Here is an 18,920-nt window from a genome sequence, read left to right on the forward strand (position 1 = left end):
GGTTTCTGGGGATTGAACCTGTCGTCGTTTCCTCTATTCTAGGACCTCCTGAAGCACACACCCTCCACCCACCCGGACTATCCGCTGCTGCAGGACGCCCTGCGCATCTCTCAGAACTTCCTGTCCAGTGTTAATGAGGAGATCACCCCACGCAGGCAGTCCATGACAGTTAAGAAGGGAGAGGTCAGTGTGGAAATGACTACATCACCTCCGGATTATAATATGGATTTTGTGACTCCAGAGGGATAAATGCACCATGCACCAACTTCCCTCCGTGCTGCCAGCTGGTGCATTTTCAGCTGACGAATTCTTAGTGAGACAGAAACCTGATTGGCACTAGATTTGCTGGTTATTCATTAAGAGAATCTCCATCAATTCCTTTTGATTGAATAAAGCTCAGGTCACTAGACTTTATATTCACAAGGGCTTAAGCAGAGAAGGACAAACTAAGAGTAGGCACAACTTGTTCCCCTTGTGCAGCACTCGTTCCTTCTGCCAAGGACAAACTCAGTGGTTTGAATGGTGCGGCGGCACAGCGACGACGCCTGGCACACCACAGTGTTTACTCCCAGCTTTTATTTGGTTTTATGTTTATGTCCAGCTTCATGTACTTTCACCCATTTGATGAAATGTGTTGGTCTGTTAACTGTGGCGCAACATTTATTTTTTTAGTATCATCATTTAGTTTAATTGACCTCATTTTCTTACTTTTTTTTCTCAATGTTTGAGGCAAAAAAGACTAAAAAAATAAAGGGATGACCAAAGTTACAAAATATCCTGAGGTAGAGCTGAATATCTGTGTTAAAAGGCAATCCATCCAATAGTAGGCCAAAGTGGAGGCCCAACTGACTCTGAGACTGCCATCCATAGAGTGTGGCTGAAACTTATAAGGGGAATTGGGCTTCATGTCTTGGATTATTATGTTACAAAAGTTCTTGATTGACAGAACATGATTATATGGACGTGTGTCCTAAAACTGAGCAAGCAGCTCATTAGAACATTTTCACTTATTTGATTTTCTCGGCGTTGTGAAATTCCGGATCACGTCTGCGTCTGTAACTTGCGTCACATCTCGACTGTTGACAGTAAAAAGCTCAGAGCACAAGGTGTCTGGAAGCCGCAATAAAACGGGAGTGTGAGTCAGGTTGCTGCTGACTCATCTCAGCCTGTCTGCTTTAGTTGTGAGGGAAGTGGAGCGTGGAGGAAGCTCGTGTCAAAGCAGTGCAAACACTGGAGGCGAGGGGTCTCTGTGTTGCAGAACCAGGAAAACCTGTCGATTGCCTCGACGCTCACTCCCATCCTTCCCTGCCGCAGTGTCAACTCTGCTTCCCAGAAACAACTTGCAGCACTCCTTCTGTGCTGGGTGTGTTCCGACTTACCCGAGCTTCCTGACCCCTGTGTCCCCCCCCCTTACACACACACACCATGCATCTCAAGGCTCTGATTCAGATGCCCTGACTGAGAACTTCCTCTGTTTTTTTTCTGGAAATTGGTCCTGCCCACCAGGGTGGGATGTTAAATCAAAGAAGGTTCTTGGGAACATTCTTCTCCATATTATCGAGGAAGTCTGAAATCCCACAAGGAGATTGAGAGATAACAGGCCAGCACATGACAATCAGTTTAAAGTGCTGGTTGTTGTTGTTGTATGTGATCATCTCTTGACTAAATTTGCACCCATTGTTGATGTTTTTTTTATTACTGTGGCTGTCTGTAATTACCATGGCCATTTAAACCCGTGAGTTTGTTTAGCTTCACCCTTTATACATGCCTCACTGCTCAACATGTCATTACAGTACATTAAACAATTCCAGTGTGAGGAGGGTGTGAGCAGCGTGCAGCTGCAGCTCTTGTTTTTCCATTGGATTATTGACTATTTGTGGTCCTGCTTATATCACAGAACAATAAGCGGATGTCACCCTGCCACCCTTTTTTTTCGAAAACCAGGACAGTACTGAACATCTTTGAGGGCTTTGCCAGCGTGCCTGTAACTAGCATTTACTGAACCAAAGTGTTCAGAAAACAGAGTAGGAAAACCATGCCGCAGTGATTTCCTTGTTTTTGTTGAACTGTGGTTGGCGTGGGATGTGTGGATCCTCTCATGGGCAGTGTCACTGTAAACAGCCTCAGCCCAGAGGTCAAAAAGCTGCAGGAAGCAGAGCAGCGCTCATGTCATCACATGCTGCTCAACTTTCCTTTATCAAAACAAGAAACATGACTAATTTTTTTACAGCATGTACTATACACTAACAGGACTGAGGGCCCATCCTCTGTGAGTTACTCATGATTTGAGCTAAATGCTGTAAATGTAAAGATGGTTACAGTAGTGATAATGTTCTCCATGTTCCCCAGCATAGTACAGCTGAGGCTTTTTTTGAACTGAGGAAAATGAAAAGTCAGTTAATCTGCAGGGGGAATATTAATGTCTTAATAAACTTCTAGGGCAATAGCTGTTCAGATATTTTAGTCTTGCGCAAAAGTGGTTGACTTGCCATCCACAGAGACCAGCTGCTACTGCGGCTAAAATATGGCAGACAGCTCAGAGACTATCAGAGCATCAGAGGCTGAAATTGGCTGGAAAGTCTGAAGATGCATAATTACATCTGCTGGCGGTTAAAGAAATATACTGCGTACACTTACTGCCTTGTTTTGGTCACATCACAAATGATTCATTGTTTCAGCCATAGTGTTTACTTCGGCTATGAAGTTGTATAATTATTGTATACCACAGGCTGTACAATAATTACAAGCATTTCCAAACATCAGCACAAAATTCTTGCTTGTGAACCCCAAATTAAACCATTTTAAAATGAGCATCAATGTAGAACTTAAATTAGATGGTGTATTTTTGAGCAGTTCTTAGTATTGCAGCTATTTGCTTTTATTTCAGTAAAATGGCACCATTAATGTAACTACGTGATTTCTTGTTTCCCCCGTTGACAGAACCGTCAGCTGCTGAGGGATCGCTTCATGGTGGAGCTGGTCGAAGGTTCCAGGAAACTCCGTCACGTCTTCCTCTTCACCGACCTGCTGCTCTGCACCAAGCTGAAGAAACAGGCTGCAGGGTGAGTCTGGGTCAGCGTCCATTTGTGATCCGGAAGAGCCACTGATTCAAATCCCTATTGGGGAAGAGTCACTCCGCCCAGACATTAAACTTGTAGATATACTTCTAGCTGAAAATAGAACTGTTTCATTGTGACTAACTAGTGGCTGCAGTTTCTTAAATGTGTTTGCAAGCTTGTGACTGGTTGGTTTCACACGTGACAGTTTCGGGGTGAAGAAAACATTACGTTATTATACGCACGTTGTCCGCCAACAGAAAAGGCCAACAGTATGACTGTAAGTGGTACATCCCACTGGCTGACCTGACCTTCCAGACCATCGAGGACTGCGAGTCCACCCCCATACCTCTGGTCCAGGATGAGGAGATCGACGCCATGAAGATCAAAATTTCCCAGATCAAGAATGACATCCAAAGAGAGAAGGTGAGGAGACACAGATGGTGAAAGAAAAAAGACAACATTCAACATATAGTCTATTATTTTTAGTTTATTGGTCATTTAAAAGAACACCAGATCAGTGAACGCAAAGTCGGAAGGCAAGATAAAACACAATGAGAAACTTGAGAAAGATGAACATGTTTTAATAAAACAAATGTCTAGACAGAATGTTAACCATGTTACTGTTAATCTGTAGAGAACCACCAAAGGACCCAAGGTGATAGAGCGGCTGAGGAAGAAGTTATCAGAACAAGAGTCTCTGCTGCTTCTCATGTCACCCAACATGGCATTCAGGGTGGCCAACAGAAACGGAAAGGTGAGCAACAGGCCCCGGAGAAGAGACATTTCGATGAAGCATGTTGCCTGGATTCTCTGATGGGTTTTTCATTACAGAATATCTCAAAGAATATCCTGTTTTATAATTGGTTTCTGCTGCCCCCTGTTGTTGACCAGCGTGACATTACAGCAGAAGAGTGCAGCAGCATACAGCGTATTATTTCCTTTCATTTCTTCCAGGGTTTCACGTTCCTCATCTCTTCTGACTATGAGCGCGCTGAGTGGAGGGAGATCATTCGCGAGCAGCAGAAGAAGTGTGAGTCTTCCTGGCCAGTATTATGATCACACTTCTTTATTTAGACTTCTCAGCATACACAGCCCATCGTATACACTTCCCATATCAACAAAATAAGGACCCACAATCCAACAGTACTCCAACAATACGATCACTTCGATCACTCTTATTGTCATACACCAAGTATCATTATTTTCCAACTATCCTAAATTGTCACAAACAAAGGTGGACATTGGATCTACAGAGATTAAAAAAGAATAACCCAACTCCGGGGATACCACAGTGTATCCTTTAGCATATTTTACCAATGATAACCAATGTTATATGTCAAAACTGTGTTCTCTGAATTTTACAGTCCCAAAAAGTGTAGATCATTGAATCCACATTTAAGAGTTCAAGAGATGGTATTTATTAACTATATCTCTTGTGCACTCTTTCATACTGGATTAATTGCACACTTTCAATGACCATAATATCTCTTGTTATGCCAAAAGGTTGACAGTAGTAATGTTCGTAAATACACATAAAAACAGATTTTGAGGATGGATTTGTGAACTGTCAGCTTAAATCTGTTTTCCTCCTGTATGGTTGTAGGTAGTGGCAAGATGATAATTGGCACAATTGCCCCCCCCCCCCCCCCCAACATAAAGTCTGTATTATTAGAATAAACATGACAGTTGTAATGTAATATTTGTGTCTTTCAGGTTTTAAGAGCTTCTCTCTGACCTCACTGGAGCTGCAGATGCTCACTAACTCGTGCGTGAAACTGCAGACTGTTCACACGATTCCAATGACCATGAATAAGGAGGGTAAGGTCCCACAATTCATTGTACTTTTTAAGATTGAATATATTTCATGTATTTAATGTTTTATCCTAACCTGCCTCACATGAATGCTGCCCTCCACAGATGATGAATCCTCTGGTTTGTTCGGCTTCCTAAATGTCATTGTCCACTCTGCATCGGGGCTGAAACAAAGCTTAAGTAAGTGGCTTATCCTCCCGTTTTTGACTGGAAATCATCTCGCTGATAATTCTAAAGGGTGCACGTGTTGTCACATCATCCTCTGTGTCAGCCCAGGCGCATCTGTTACACCCACCCCCTCTCTCACTTTCTGCGGCTGTCAGCTGGGAGGGCAGCTGCAGGGGAACAAGTGGGATTAGCCAGGAACACAGTGTACAAGCTGCCTCGAATATGTCTTCTCAAATCACTTCCTGCTTAAACTCTACTTTTGCGGTAGTCGGGCAATATTCAGTGGCATGTTTCAACCAGTGGCGAGTCCACTCTTGGTATTGATTTGTTGAGACAGTAACGTTGGAGAACTGCAGAGAGAATTCTGGTAGAGCTATCATACAGGTGCAGTGAGGGAGGCCGCACACAGTACATCATGCAGACATGCCTCAACCAGTTGTGAATCTTTAGTTTTTAGTTTCATTCAATAGCTAAAGTAGTTCTTCTTGTGCCCACCAGACCTTTACTGTTCTCTGGAGGTGGATTCCTTTGGCTACTTTGTCAACAAAGCCAAAACACGTGTGTACAGAGACTCTACAGAGCCCAACTGGAATGAGGTGAGAGAGTGAATGAGTGAGATCCTACTCACCCTTTGTGTCCACTGCTGTTTGTCTTTAAGACACACACTTCTGGACAGCGTTTCCTTCTCGACGCGACTATATGAAATTAAAGCATATCAATTTTGAAAATGGCCACGGATGCTCAGAAAAACTGTTCACTGCAGAGAATAAGAGCACATTGTTGTGCGCTGGGTTGAAACGTACAGTAATTACAGCTTTTGCTCTGTTTCTGCTCAAGGAGTTTGAGATCGAGCTGGAGGGCTCTCAAACCGTCAGGCTACTCTGCTATGAGAAGTGCTGCAGCAAAACCAAACAGAGCAAAGAAGACGGAGAGATCACAGACAAGATCATGGCCAAAGTACAAATAAAGGTACGGACAAAGTAGGGCAATTGCTTGTGTTTTAGGGAAACACCTGGGAGGACCAGGTTTGTTTTACCAACATAAATATATGCATAAATATGTATCAATATATACACTGTTGCCCATAAAGTTGGAATAATTGTTCAATACCCCCAATTTTGTTAAAGCCTGAATACACAGTTTGCAAAGGTTCATTGTGGTTTAAGTTTCACTGTGATATGTTTGGAAGAGTTTGATCAATAAAGTTGAGAAGATATACACTTTATTTATCAAGAATAAATCACATTGTCACAATCATTTCATGAGAAGAGGTAAAAAAAAAACATTTTATTCCAACTTTATGGGCAACAGTGTATAAAGAAACATATGTAAGTGCTATTATTGGTCAGAATTATGATCAATACACTATATGCACTGAGTGGGACCAGTGCCAGTGGTTTCTGCTGGGTACAAAATGCAAATACTGTTCGTGAACTACCTCAAACATACTGTATTGAGGCACTTTTCTACTGCAATTTCTTGTTACTTACCAGCCAACCTAGACCAAGGAGGAAGTTTTCTACTTTGGACAGAGCCAGGCTACCTAGAGACAGGTTTCCCCCTGTCTCCAGTCTTTATGTTTCTTATATTGTGGCTGTAACATTACATTTACCAATAATAATATGTGTATTTCCCTTTAATGCCAGCCTCTTGGCATCACACTGAACCCCATATGGCACCAAAGCAGAAAAAGAAACTCAATTTTAAAATCAATATTTACAGAATCTATAGTCCTTTTATAGGAAAGACAGTCCTTGCCTATGTGGGCTGTATTTTACTCTATTGATTCCAGTACCTACACAGTGATGACTTATTTGCTCTTCTGACCACATGACCTTTTTTGGCTAATCCTGCCCTGTGGGGCATTCACTGTTGAAAGAGAAGTGAGCCATGTGGTTCCCAGTGGGTCACTTCGGCTTGACCCCCGTTAGTGTGTTGTGACAGAGGGTGGATTAAACTTTGGGTTGGCCAAATGTAGCCGTTGGCCCTGCTCCAGAGTTTGACAGAGGGAGAGTCGCGGAGTGTTCTTTGATCAGCCAGTGAGGAGATTTCCCTGCTGGGCAGGTGGGTTAAACCACTGTCGAGTCTTAGAGGAAAGGAGCACCTGAGTGCAGGCATCCTCAGCTTGCTGTGGTATTTAGGAGCCAAGGGCCTGGAGAATAGGACACCTGTCAGGTGTTTAAGGCACTTTCATAGCCTGTGGTGTTGTGTTGGCCTGTCTGCTTTCTTTGTTGATGTCTACACCAATGGCACAGAGACTGTTCTACCTTTCAAACTGACTTAGTGGGTTTACAGTCTAAGGAATATGACTAATCAATGACTACTCAACTAATTACTATTAAATAAGAAAAAAAAGCTTTGTGCACAGCATATACTGCAGAACTAAGGGTGCTGCCAACTGCAAAACGGACAAGAAAAAAAGTTAAACAATTAAATAAATACATATATAAAATTAATACGAAATAGAAAATAAAAATCAGAAAAATCAAAAAAGAATATACCTAGAAGTTATTGTTGCATTGTAAAATCAGATTTCTTTGCCAATATTTGTTTGGAATTTTTGGATCAAAGTGACATATTTACCTGCAATGTGATGTACAAGCTATGGCTAATATAGTCAAGAACCACCCGTGCTAATTAGATTGTATTAGCTGAGGCAGGATTGTAAGACGTTTCCTGTGGGGGAAAAAAAAAAGATACCTTTAAATGGAGAAAAGAGGCCTCTAGAAAAGCTACGGTTTATATAAGAGTTATATCATGGTTTTGAATCCAAAATATTATAAGAGATATGAAGAAAACAAGCCTGGTGTTAAAGGTCACAAGCACTAATCAGTTTAGCTCTGGCTACCTGAGATGGTAGATTACCAGCCAGCGCTCCTGACGGTGGCAGGCGTGAGCACGTTGGTAATGAGGGTAGCAGGGGATTCTCAGGAGTTAATCCCTCAAATCCATCTGGGAAGTAGAACAACACAGAAAGACAAACGTGGTCGGCAGGCTGCCTGGCTTTGTTCCTTTTTTCTGGCGCTCCACTGGAATGAAAGGATTCTTAGGAGTCTTAACTATGCTGAGGCATGAAGATGACACAGGAAGTTTTGTAAAGATTCAGCTGCATCAGTGAAGATCCTCAACATTCTTTAGCGCAGTGTGATCCATGGCTGGTCGTTCAGGGACGGACCTGCTTCTCTTGTTACTGCTGTAGTTTACACAGTAGTGATATCTGTGGTGCAGCACTGCTTTCTTTGTTTGTTTGCTGTTAAAAAGTCCGCGGACGCTGCATTTTAGAGCTGAGAAAGGATCATGCCAGAAAGAATGAGTGAGAGTAATTCTAACGAGGAGACTGTAGATCAGGCCAGCAGCGGTCAGGAGGAAGACACGGCTCCAAGGAAAGCCCAGACCACAGGGGCCCGTCTGTGGGACAGAGTCCGCAGCAGTCTGCTCAGACCAAAGGTAAAGATATGGAGAGTGGGCTGTGGACAGCGTAGGATGTTGTTGTAAAGGAACATCATTTAAGGACAAACTTTCTCCAGTGCTATTTAAAACCCTATTGGAGTTATTCACAGTGTTGTGTTTCTGTTCAGCTTTATTTCCTTTGAGAATCTGCCGCTTGGGATTCTTTTTTAATTTAAATCTTTTTGACAAAAAGCATTATGTAAAAGAAAATGTATTTCTACTGAACAAAGGATTATCTGAATGAGATTTGATGGTTTCATGCATGAAAGAACACCATGAGAATGCGGACAGGCACGATGCTTAGCAACGAGAGCATGACGTTGTCACATTACTCATGCCCGATCACTGTAAATGTGGCGCACTGGTATTAGTCACACGACGAAAATAGATCTGTGCTTTGAGTTAACACCACCTGGCCATATGGACTTCACGTTTACATGACACTAAGTAATTGATTAGGTATCACTGCATTTATTTACCTATGTATGGGGTGTCTAAAAAAACTAATGTTAGGAGAAATAAATAGATAGATAAATAAATTAATTAATGAAATAAATAAATGAATTAATTAATTAATTAAATAAATGAATGAATAAATGAATAATAGCCTTACAGATGTGCTTTCCATCAGTGGGAGCGAGACTTCACTGGTCATTACGTGTTCCAGCACTTTCTCACACAAACCCAACTGTTACTTTCAACAACTGTGTAGTTGGTGAAGTGCAGCCATGCCGTCATTCATGAGAGGATCTGGTGCATATTGGATTTTTAGCCTATTTATCTTGTTAATGTAAGTAAAATGTGTTTCATTCATCAGGGTTTTTAATTCTGAAGAGAATCGGAATGTGAATTGATTTTGACACTTAAAATAAAAATTCACATTTTATTTTTTTTCAGCTGGATCCTCAGACGTTACAGAACAAAGACTGGCAGAGGACAGTCATCAACATGAATGGGGTAAGTGTTTTCACCAACTCAGTAAAAGGAGGCAAGGTTACCAACAATGTTAAAGTTGGCTTTTAGTTCACAGCTACCAATTTGGAGATTAGGGAAAACTAAATTATGGTATTTAGTCTCTGATTCTCCATTTTCAAACCTGTTATCCCTACAACTTGTGCCGTCAATCATTTTGAGCTTGCTTATGGTTCACAGCTTCCAATTTGGAGATTAATAGGAAGGTTAAGAGAAAGATGAATGATTATATTTAGCAACAGAGTGTCTATTTTTGAACCGCTTTGTTGTTTGTTAAAAAGTATTAAATACCAAATTAAAAGCCCTGAGGCTCGACTGCTCAAAACCCATTTGTGAAAATAAAAAAGGGGAGATTACACTGTCACATGGATCCAGACTCGTCAAACCTGAACAAGATTAATAGAGACTAAGCACATTTTCAGATTCGTGAAACCTTTATTCTGTTTTTGAATAAAGCATCCAGCTTTGCAGTCTACATTCAGACCACATGAGACCTGCTCTTTCTCAAACCTCATTAACACTGGTCAAATCTGGACTAGAGCAGACGCCAGAGTGAAATTGGTAATTAAGTTTGAAAAATCTAGATATAGTGGTTTCTGATCTAGACCTGATCTAGTTAATGTCTTCTGCATCAACAGTTGGGAAGAAACCCTTTTTTTGTTTTCTACAAATAGAATAAAAGTTTCATAAATCTGAAATTGTGTTATAGATGGTCTCAGGAGACAATGTGTCAGATTTGACAAATGGAGGTATAGTTGTTTTTTGGTTTTGACAAATAAAACTTAGGTTTCACATATCTGAAAGTGGGTTTTAAACAGCCTTAATGCCTTTAATACATCTGACACTGATTAACATGCATGCAATCAAAACAAAGACTCCAACACTTAATACCAATACCAGTACTGTAAAGGATAAATCAATTCAATTCAAAGACTGTTGGAAAGCAGACACTTCAAACTTTTTACAAGTACTTTTTGTCGATCGGCCTATTAAGACTAAATTTATGAAGAGCCGAAGTCGCGCACTACAGCTCTTCTACGAGTTAGAAGATGCTGAATCTGGGGAAGAACGTTCTGATTCTGAGGAAGACTCCTCCACTGGAAGACTCTGACTCCAGTTTCAGAGGATGAAGTGGATGCTGCGCGTGAAGACGAACGAGAGGAGGTGTCCGCGCAGACCCCCGCTCCTCCAAAAGATCTAGTTCCTACTCGGATTTTGTGTTTCTTTTGCACTTTTACATACAGTGTGTCCATATATTATGTCAAAATAAATAAATACTTGTAGAATCACATAGGTGAGGTTGTGCTGAAAAGAAAGACACAAAGAAAGGCAAGCTAAGCAGTTTTAATGGGAAACACAAAGGTAAAATGAAAAGTAGTAAAAAACGCCGTTTTACCCCAGACTCTGAAGGGTTAAAGACATTCCTTAACTGGTCTAGTATGACCAGGAGCTTATGTCAGCTAATGCTTGCAAGTTTTGGATTGCTACTGGTGTGAAACTGACATGACTGACTCAGTTTGCCGACTCTTCAGTACTTGTGCCAGTGTTACCACGGTGCTTTAGCGTTTTTCATGATCCTGTTAATGTCACTGTGGCACCATACATGTGCTGGCTTAGCTCATATGAACATATAACTGTCTAAAGTAACTGGTTTTCTTTACTTGTTTCAGATTGATGTGAAGCTTTCGATGAAGTTCACCAGCAGAGAGTTCAGTCTGAAGCGAATGCCTTCACGGAAACAGTCCGGCGTCTTTGGAGTGAAGATCAACGTAGTCACAAAGTGAGCTGATGATGTGTTCTGTGTCCGTGTCGTGTCAATATTAGCAGCTTCAAAAAAGCCAACCAGTTGCATTTTGCAATAGAATAGGGCATGTGGGAAATGTGCTCTTGGTTTTGGGAAGCACCAGTGGCAACAACACCGCTGCTGGACATGGTACAAGCTACAGGCGGTATCTGTAAGCAGGCCCTTAAAAACTCGTTTCTGTGTGATTGTGTCATCACTAGGCGAGAGCGCTCCAAGATTCCCCTCATCGTGAGACAGTGTGTGGAGGAGATAGAGCGACGAGGGATGGAGGAGGTGGGGATCTACAGAGTGTCCGGAGTCGCAACTGATATCCAGGCGCTGAAGGCTGCATTCGATTCAAGTGAGTTCAGTGTGGGAGAGAATAAACACCTCAAAACCTCAAGACATTGTTCATACTCTGCTCACAAGTGTTTTTCAAAGCTCCTTGTGCAACTTGTATTCTTTGGTACTGAGTGACTGTTCTCTCACCCGCCTTAAAAGACAACAAGGATGTGTCGCTTATGATGAGGGAGATGGACGTAAACGCCATCGCTGGAACACTGAAGCTGTATTTCCGTGAGCTGCCGGAGCCTCTTTTCACTGATGAGCTGTACCCCAGCTTCGCTGGAGGCATCGGTCAGTCACCGCTTCTTTAATTTCACATAACTTTCAGCAGCCAGGGGGGCATAAATGCAATTGCGAGTCTTGATACAACTTCATTCATGTGTGCTTTTGCCTGCAGCTCTCTCTGACAGTGTGGCCAAGGAGAGCTGCATGCTCAACCTCTTGCTGTCTCTGCCAGAGCCCAACCTGGTGACTTTCATCTTCTTGCTCGACCACCTTAAAAGGTAAAAGACCACACGATTGATACATAATTTGAGCTATTGTGTATCAGTTACATGTCATTGGATATGTCGGTTAGCCTCCTTAGTAAATGGTACTTATTTTTGTAATTGTAATGTACAGTGTGATATTATTAGATATTATTGTTATTGTATGGCTGAGTGATCAGCAAGGATTGTAATATTTCATACATATGAACTGTTTTGGTTGGGATTTTGTGAGTATCTATAGTTGGAGCATTATTTTTTGCTTTACTCTTACAGGGTGACTGAAAACGAGAGCATCAACAAGATGTCTTTGCACAATCTGGCCACAGTCTTTGGCCCCACTTTGCTTCGGCCCTCTGAGAAAGACAGCAAGATCTCAAACAGCTCACTGCCCATCTCCATGAACGACAGCTGGTCTCTGGAGGTCATGGCTCAGGTAAGACTGCTGGGGGGACATTGATAAGTGAAACAGCCACATGTGTACTGCTTGGTGTGGTTCTGATTACCTACTCTGTGTCTCCACAGGTGCAAGTCCTTCTTTACTTCCTTCAGCTGGAGAGCATTCCGACACCTGACAGCAAACGTCAAAGCCTTCTCTTCTCCACTGAAGTATAACAGGAGCATCATGCACTTAAATGTCCCAAAAACGTTCTGTTCATAGATGGAGTGATAGCTGCTTACTAGGTGGTGGATGCTGCCGAGCAGCCGTGACTGGCTGGTTCACTCAGAGAACGCTTCATTTAGCCACCAGGTGGAACCACACAACACATTGTGAAGTAGAAACAGCCACCATGACCAAAGAGCATGTGTGTTCTGTTTATGCTTGCATGCTGTGTCAGTAAAAAATGATCCTATATGATGTGTGGACAAAATATATAATTCCTCTTTTTAGTTTAATTTAAACGGCAAGAAACATTATTTAGCATACTTATGATGTTGTCCACTGCCCCGTTCTGTCACAGCGCTCCATATTCACAGAGGGGGAGTTCTGCTGTAGTTCTGCTGTAGTTTTATTTCTGTGGATGGATGAATGTTGGATGACTGAACGTATATTTTTCTCGTCTTTACACGTCTTTTTTTCCCCCAGAAATGTTTAACTTGGTTAAAAGCTCACCTGTGCCAATGTTTCCCTGCTGATGACCAATAGAACATTTCATTTACCCTAATGTTTACAAGCTCTCTTAATTTTGTACAGAATTTAAAATTATGAGACTGAAAACTGTAGTTAACACACAGCAACATGCAGGCGTGTTGTCCTAACCGTTTGAGGTGTTTTGTTATCTGTGCTATACAAATTGTATAGTGGCCGTATTCCGTTCACAGGATCTTCTGGTGGCGTCTGAGCCAGCTTTTACGTAGACAGGAGTCTGTTTTGGAGGTGGTGCAGAGGAGATGTGACAGGCAAAATCATTCCCGGGAAAAGGCGAGGCTGAATTGTAACACCCATGGAATGTTTACTGTGCTGTGTATCATTTTAATTTCACAGTTTTTCTTTTGTCCATATCTTATATGTTTTGTGTCCATATTGTTTTTTAGGGTCTGTCTATGTATATGTGTTGCTTTCTCTGCATTCCTTCTCCGTAGTCTACCTTTATAGGATAAAACCACACTGCTGTAGAAATGAGAGCAACTGGAGATTATCTTTCACACCAAATGTTCCCTGGTAGGACCCTTGAAGCACAGTCACTCATATCCACGTTTCCTGGTTTACTAACAGGTGTATCATCCGCATACCCAGTTCCTTTCACTTTTACTTCCAAGGCCATGTGAAAATACACCGTGTGCTTTCATTGATATTTTTTTTCCAAATCACTACAAGTATTTAAACACTTGTTAGCACAAACTATAACCCTAAAAGCTTGTGATTTATGTAAAATACGCAACAACTCTTAGTGGTTCTTAGGATGAACAATGACTAGTGGGTTTATGTATGTATGATTAATGTAAATAAAAACATTACAGTAACATTATTCTTGCAAAGTGTCATTTCTTAGTAACAGATAAAACAACTATGTAATGATGTGACACAAGTATGTCCAAGCTCAGCAACATTTCAGTCCTATTTTATACGTGCTCAGCTAACACTGGACAGCAGGTGTACTCAGCGTGCCATCGGCAGACTTAGGCTGTCTAAGGGGCAGGGAGGAAAAAAATTGAAAAGAGATTCATAAAGTCATGATGCATTTTTGGTGAAATAGTTCCAAATCCTGCTCTTGCATGTGGGGCAGCCTATATAGTACTTCCATTGGAGGACACCCTAGAGGGCACTTAATCACACAGGGGCCACTTTATCTTGTTATATCCACCATATGAGCATCTAAGAGGGCCCATTTTCAGCGCATGCAGCATGCTGAGTTTGTCCAAGGAGGGGGTGATGCTCCCTGGTCCCACTGCTGACGGAAGCAGCGCCTGTACTGTCTTTTATCCGTCTTGTCAACTCTTTATTCTGCTTGAAATGTTGTGCAAATGTAGGGCAGCGAACCAATCATGAGAAGGTAAATTAGGACACATTTACTGTGCCTCGGCTTTGAGGCTTCAGGTCTTTCACATCCATATTTATATATAAATTGACTTATGTCTGATGATCAAGGTGTGAGGTGTGTTAGAAATTATGTGAAAGATTTATCTAATCCTAAAATCAAAGTAATCAAAGGTATTTGAAGTGGGAGGTTCTCTGCAGACTTTTGGCCCAGCTCTAGGACTGATTTGGAGACAAAGGTAGTGAGCATCCTGGAGGCGGTGAGCTGTCCCTGCTGTGCGGAGGGTGATGCTGAGATGATGCAACCAGAGGAGGGGGCAGAGGATCACCCGGCTGCTGCCAGCAGACAGAGAGGGGCTGACACCCGAAACCGATGCTCCCTGCCCGTCTGAAGTTTGTGGATTAGCGAGCTGTTAGCGACCGCAAATGAACATTCATCGGACACTCGTCAGCCTGTCAAACAGGAAAATTAGGAGAACCTCAGGTATGAATTTGTTATCAGTTTACTGACTGAGCGCTGCCTTTTCGCCGGCTATGCTAACATTGTTAGCCAAACGGTAGCATTAGCATCCGTAGCTTTGCCATTGCTTTTTGACAGCTGAGGTTAATTAACTAAGTGAAAGAAACACGTAAACCTACAGTAAACTAACGTTAAATGTGCAGACTCGCTTTGCTCGTTTGGTTTGTTTTGAACAGCATGATATTTATTGTTTAAACCCTCAAACTACATTTTTTGTCAAAGGTCAAGCTCGAGAAAATCACTTGGACCTGTACGAAGTGTATTTCAAAATAAGTCAAATTGTAGCCCCAGTGTCCTCCACTTACTTAATGTGCGTCAGTATACCTGCACTTGCCACAGTTATGGCTGAATTGAATATTTTTCTTTTTAATTAAAGCTAATTTACATTGAACTACCACCATGTTTTGTTGTCTATTGGCTTTTGTTATTCTCTGCAATGCTTTTCAAACAATACTGTAACACTACTTTTAGTTCGGCAAGTGCACAAGAGTAACTACAAATATTTGAAAATAGTGTTGATACCTTGAGGTCTTCAGAGTTTTTGACTCTGCGAGGTGAAGTGTAGATATCTTTCTCATCTGGATCTGGGTATGGATATCTGCAGGATAAAGCCATGTTACATCTGCTATCTATCTACCAGACCATATATCTATTATATCTGTAGCCTAGCCCTGCTTTCACTGTAGGTTGAAATTCGGCTGTTCACGATCAGGGTTTCGATACAATTATAATAGTTTTAGTAAAAGCTGATGAGGAGCATGGCCTACGTGTCGAGCTGTGCCTTTGTTTTGAAAGCGTGTGGCCAAACCGGAAGTGGAATAGCTGAAAATCCCTGCATGTCTGACCTTATGGCTAACTAGCTAGAAGGGTAATGTCCTTAGTTTAAGTTGCCTTTTTGTCTCTAACGTGATTCTTTCGACGTGTACTTGCTCCACAGAGTGGGGCTAATGTCTTCACTTAACGGTGTGGCTGTTATGTGCTTGTGTAGTTGAATGACACATCGTTTGGGCTAACGTTAGCCGAGCTGCTGCTGCTAATGTAGGTGTAGCCAAGCACAATGTAAATTTGCCATGTCCCTGAGAAGAGTCAACAGTGAACTGAAGTTGCAGCAAACAGTGTGTGTCTTTCTACATCCTCCTCTGTCTGACTTTCTCAATTCATTTTAAAACATGTATTTTTATCCAGAGGTGGTCACAGATGTTTCCCAACTTTCCCGGAACAGCTTGGAAAAATCAGTATTTCACATCCCACTCGTTAGATCACTGTGCAGGAGATGTGACTTAGGAGAAACCCCCCACCCTGGCTCTGTCTGATCGTTGCTTCTCCTAGTAAAAAAAACATTTTGTGGAAAACTCTCCTGTCTTGGAAACTTTGATCCAAGTGACATTGAACAAAGGGGGGGGAGAAAGAAATGTATTCCCATAAAACTCTCATAGCTCAGGACCAAAGCCACGCTCAGTTTGATCTGCTTCTACAATGGCAGCTTGATGTTGTTGAGGTCAAAGGTGCCAAAAAAGTACATGCGGCTTGTCGGGGCATTTTAGTTACTGGTCCTATTTTCAGCACATTGTAGCAGCATTGAAATCCTGAAATTGATTATAATTTGATTGAAGGCTGCATCATAAAAGATGGCTTGTTTAGTTGCGCTCCAGGCTTGCGTACTGATTATGAGGCATACTTTGGCAGATGAAATTCAAGGTTTGACACTGTCTACTTTGTCTTAGGAAGACTGGTGCCTGTTTGTCCTTGTACACACAGCTACCCTTGTAGGGTTTACTTTTTTTTTTTTTTACAGGAGACGCCACCACAGGAAGCTGATGTTATGGGAAGGAAGTGCCTCCCCGCAGTTAAAGCATGAATAAGGAAGAGAGCGGGGGAAAGGATATTAATGAATTACTAGAAAACTGCTACCCCCACCTCCTTCTCTTCCCAGACTTAACTGTCTGCTTCTCCGGCCTCCTCTGTCTCAGTTTCATGCTTTGTCCAGCCGTCTCTGAAGGAACACTGCACACAGTCTTGTTCTTTTGGTCAGCCTTGAATCAGATCCATGGCATTCATTAACACTGAAATGAAATACTCTAGCTCTGCTTAATTTGAATCAGGACAAGTATCATGGGCGTCTGGCCTAGTGAGGAGCAGCTTACATTCTGCAGCACAGAGCGCTACACGGTCAAAATGGGTTTAGGTGTTTTGCTCATGTATATAGTTCTGTTACAACCACCTACCTCCTCATAGGATAGCTTTACTGATAGTGATGTACTTTTTATATTTAATGGGCCAAATGATTTCAGTTTACTCACCCATATCCTTTTGGTTGCTTTTATTTACTATTTTTTAAATATCAGCCCAACAGTCTCTTCCTCTGCAGAAGAATTATGGAGTTGGCAATCAATCACCTTGGCAAATATTTAAGAAATTGCTGCTGTTGGCAGACAAACCTTTTAAGTTCTGTGTCGTTCATTAAAGAATTTAAACAAGTAGGATGATATTGTGAACAGTCAGCCCAATGATGTGTCACAGATATGTGACGTCATATGAATTTAGGGTGCATATTTCATTATTGTTTTAAGAGTCCCTAATATGCTACACACACAAACCTTTTTGCAGTAGATTTGCTGAGTGAGGGAGTGAAAGAAAAGGCAGCTGCCTCTGCCCTATTTAGCTGCACTTCTCATCCCCAGCCTTTTGGTCCCATGTCTATTCACATCCAATGAAAAGAGCTGTGCTCTAGCTAGCAGCTCTCTGTTTCAGACATCTGCTTTGACACAGATTCAGCTATTTAGTGAACTGGCTAGTTGTTGAGTGCACATGCCAGTACTCGGGGAAAACGCCCTGCTGAACGTGCGTTATGGATAAATACATTCATACAGTCAGTATAGAGTTAAGTACGCAGACCAATAAGGTGGGGGAAATAATATAAAGATGCGCCATAATGTATTCTGTAGCTAACAAGGTCCTATTGATTGTCCTGTATCTCCCGCTGGAGAAGTTAACGGTAACTTGGTGGTAAGAATTTAGCAGCGTACTGTCTGTTAGTCTGTTATAGTGATTAAAATCTACATCTGCACCGAGCTGCTGAGTCTAACCAGCTGAGATGCATTATTTTTTGCTGTGTCCTCCACATGAGGCAGGGAAGATTTTTTGTCTTCAGTTTGCTTGCACCTTTTGTAAACTCACATACAACTATCTGTGATGTGATCGTATGTGGCATGAATACTTCTGTGTTTTTCTTGGGAAAAATACACATCTTTATCTTTAAGTCCCATCAAACTCCTCATAACTCTTCCTGAAGGTTAGAGTTGTGATTTTTTTGTGGTTTGGTTGTTGGAGCGGCTCTCAGAGGTAGAGTGGGTCGTCCCTCAATCGGAAGGTCTGTGGTTCAATCCCTGGCTCCTATGTCGAAGTGTCCTTGGGCAAGACACTGAACCCCAACTTGTGTGAATGTGTGTGACAGAATAGTCTCCTCCAACTTAGATTCCTGTGTGAATGGGCGAATGAGGATGTGATATAAAAAGCTCTTTGAGTAGTTGAAATGACTAGAAAGGCACTACACAAATACAGACCATTTACGTCACTAGAGGCCAAGGTTAACCTGACTGAAATAGTAAGCCAAATAAATGAAAAAACTGAATCGAGGGATCTGTGCACTCAGATGGGAAGATTTGGTGCAGGATGACGGAATTGAAATAACACCTGTGTAAAGGCAACACAGCTGTAATCTATTTGAAAAGTATTTGTTTTTGAATAAAGTGTGGTTTTGGTTTAGTAGCAGGTTATTTGGGATTCTCTAGAAGTATCAGAACAGTATGTGAGTCATTGTTTACAGATCTGCCCTCGCTCCAGCTGT

At 41.8% G+C, this 18,920-nt stretch overlaps 1 protein-coding gene across 1 annotated transcript in view; it reads left to right on the plus strand.

The window, feature by feature from the left end:
* Positions 1 to 14,054, plus strand: part of LOC139204514 (breakpoint cluster region protein) — a 30,898-nt gene extending 16,844 nt beyond the window's left edge. The window contains exons 8-24 of the mRNA XM_070834549.1: positions 43 to 183; positions 2,941 to 3,062; positions 3,317 to 3,482; positions 3,694 to 3,813; positions 4,014 to 4,089; positions 4,773 to 4,877; positions 4,977 to 5,051; positions 5,538 to 5,635; positions 5,877 to 6,008; positions 9,387 to 9,446; positions 11,132 to 11,241; positions 11,466 to 11,605; positions 11,746 to 11,880; positions 11,987 to 12,092; positions 12,351 to 12,510; positions 12,600 to 13,411; positions 13,453 to 14,054. Coding sequence (XP_070690650.1) covers positions 43 to 183; positions 2,941 to 3,062; positions 3,317 to 3,482; positions 3,694 to 3,813; positions 4,014 to 4,089; positions 4,773 to 4,877; positions 4,977 to 5,051; positions 5,538 to 5,635; positions 5,877 to 6,008; positions 9,387 to 9,446; positions 11,132 to 11,241; positions 11,466 to 11,605; positions 11,746 to 11,880; positions 11,987 to 12,092; positions 12,351 to 12,510; positions 12,600 to 12,689 — 1,836 coding nt within the window. The 3' untranslated portion in view covers positions 12,690 to 13,411; positions 13,453 to 14,054. The remainder of the gene's footprint in view (positions 1 to 42; positions 184 to 2,940; positions 3,063 to 3,316; positions 3,483 to 3,693; positions 3,814 to 4,013; positions 4,090 to 4,772; positions 4,878 to 4,976; positions 5,052 to 5,537; positions 5,636 to 5,876; positions 6,009 to 9,386; positions 9,447 to 11,131; positions 11,242 to 11,465; positions 11,606 to 11,745; positions 11,881 to 11,986; positions 12,093 to 12,350; positions 12,511 to 12,599; positions 13,412 to 13,452) is intronic.
* Positions 14,055 to 18,920: the final 4,866 nt, after the last annotated feature.

Source organism: Pempheris klunzingeri, chromosome 7 (assembly GCF_042242105.1).
Source record: "Pempheris klunzingeri isolate RE-2024b chromosome 7, fPemKlu1.hap1, whole genome shotgun sequence".
NCBI classification, from domain to species: domain Eukaryota; kingdom Metazoa; phylum Chordata; class Actinopteri; order Acropomatiformes; family Pempheridae; genus Pempheris; species Pempheris klunzingeri.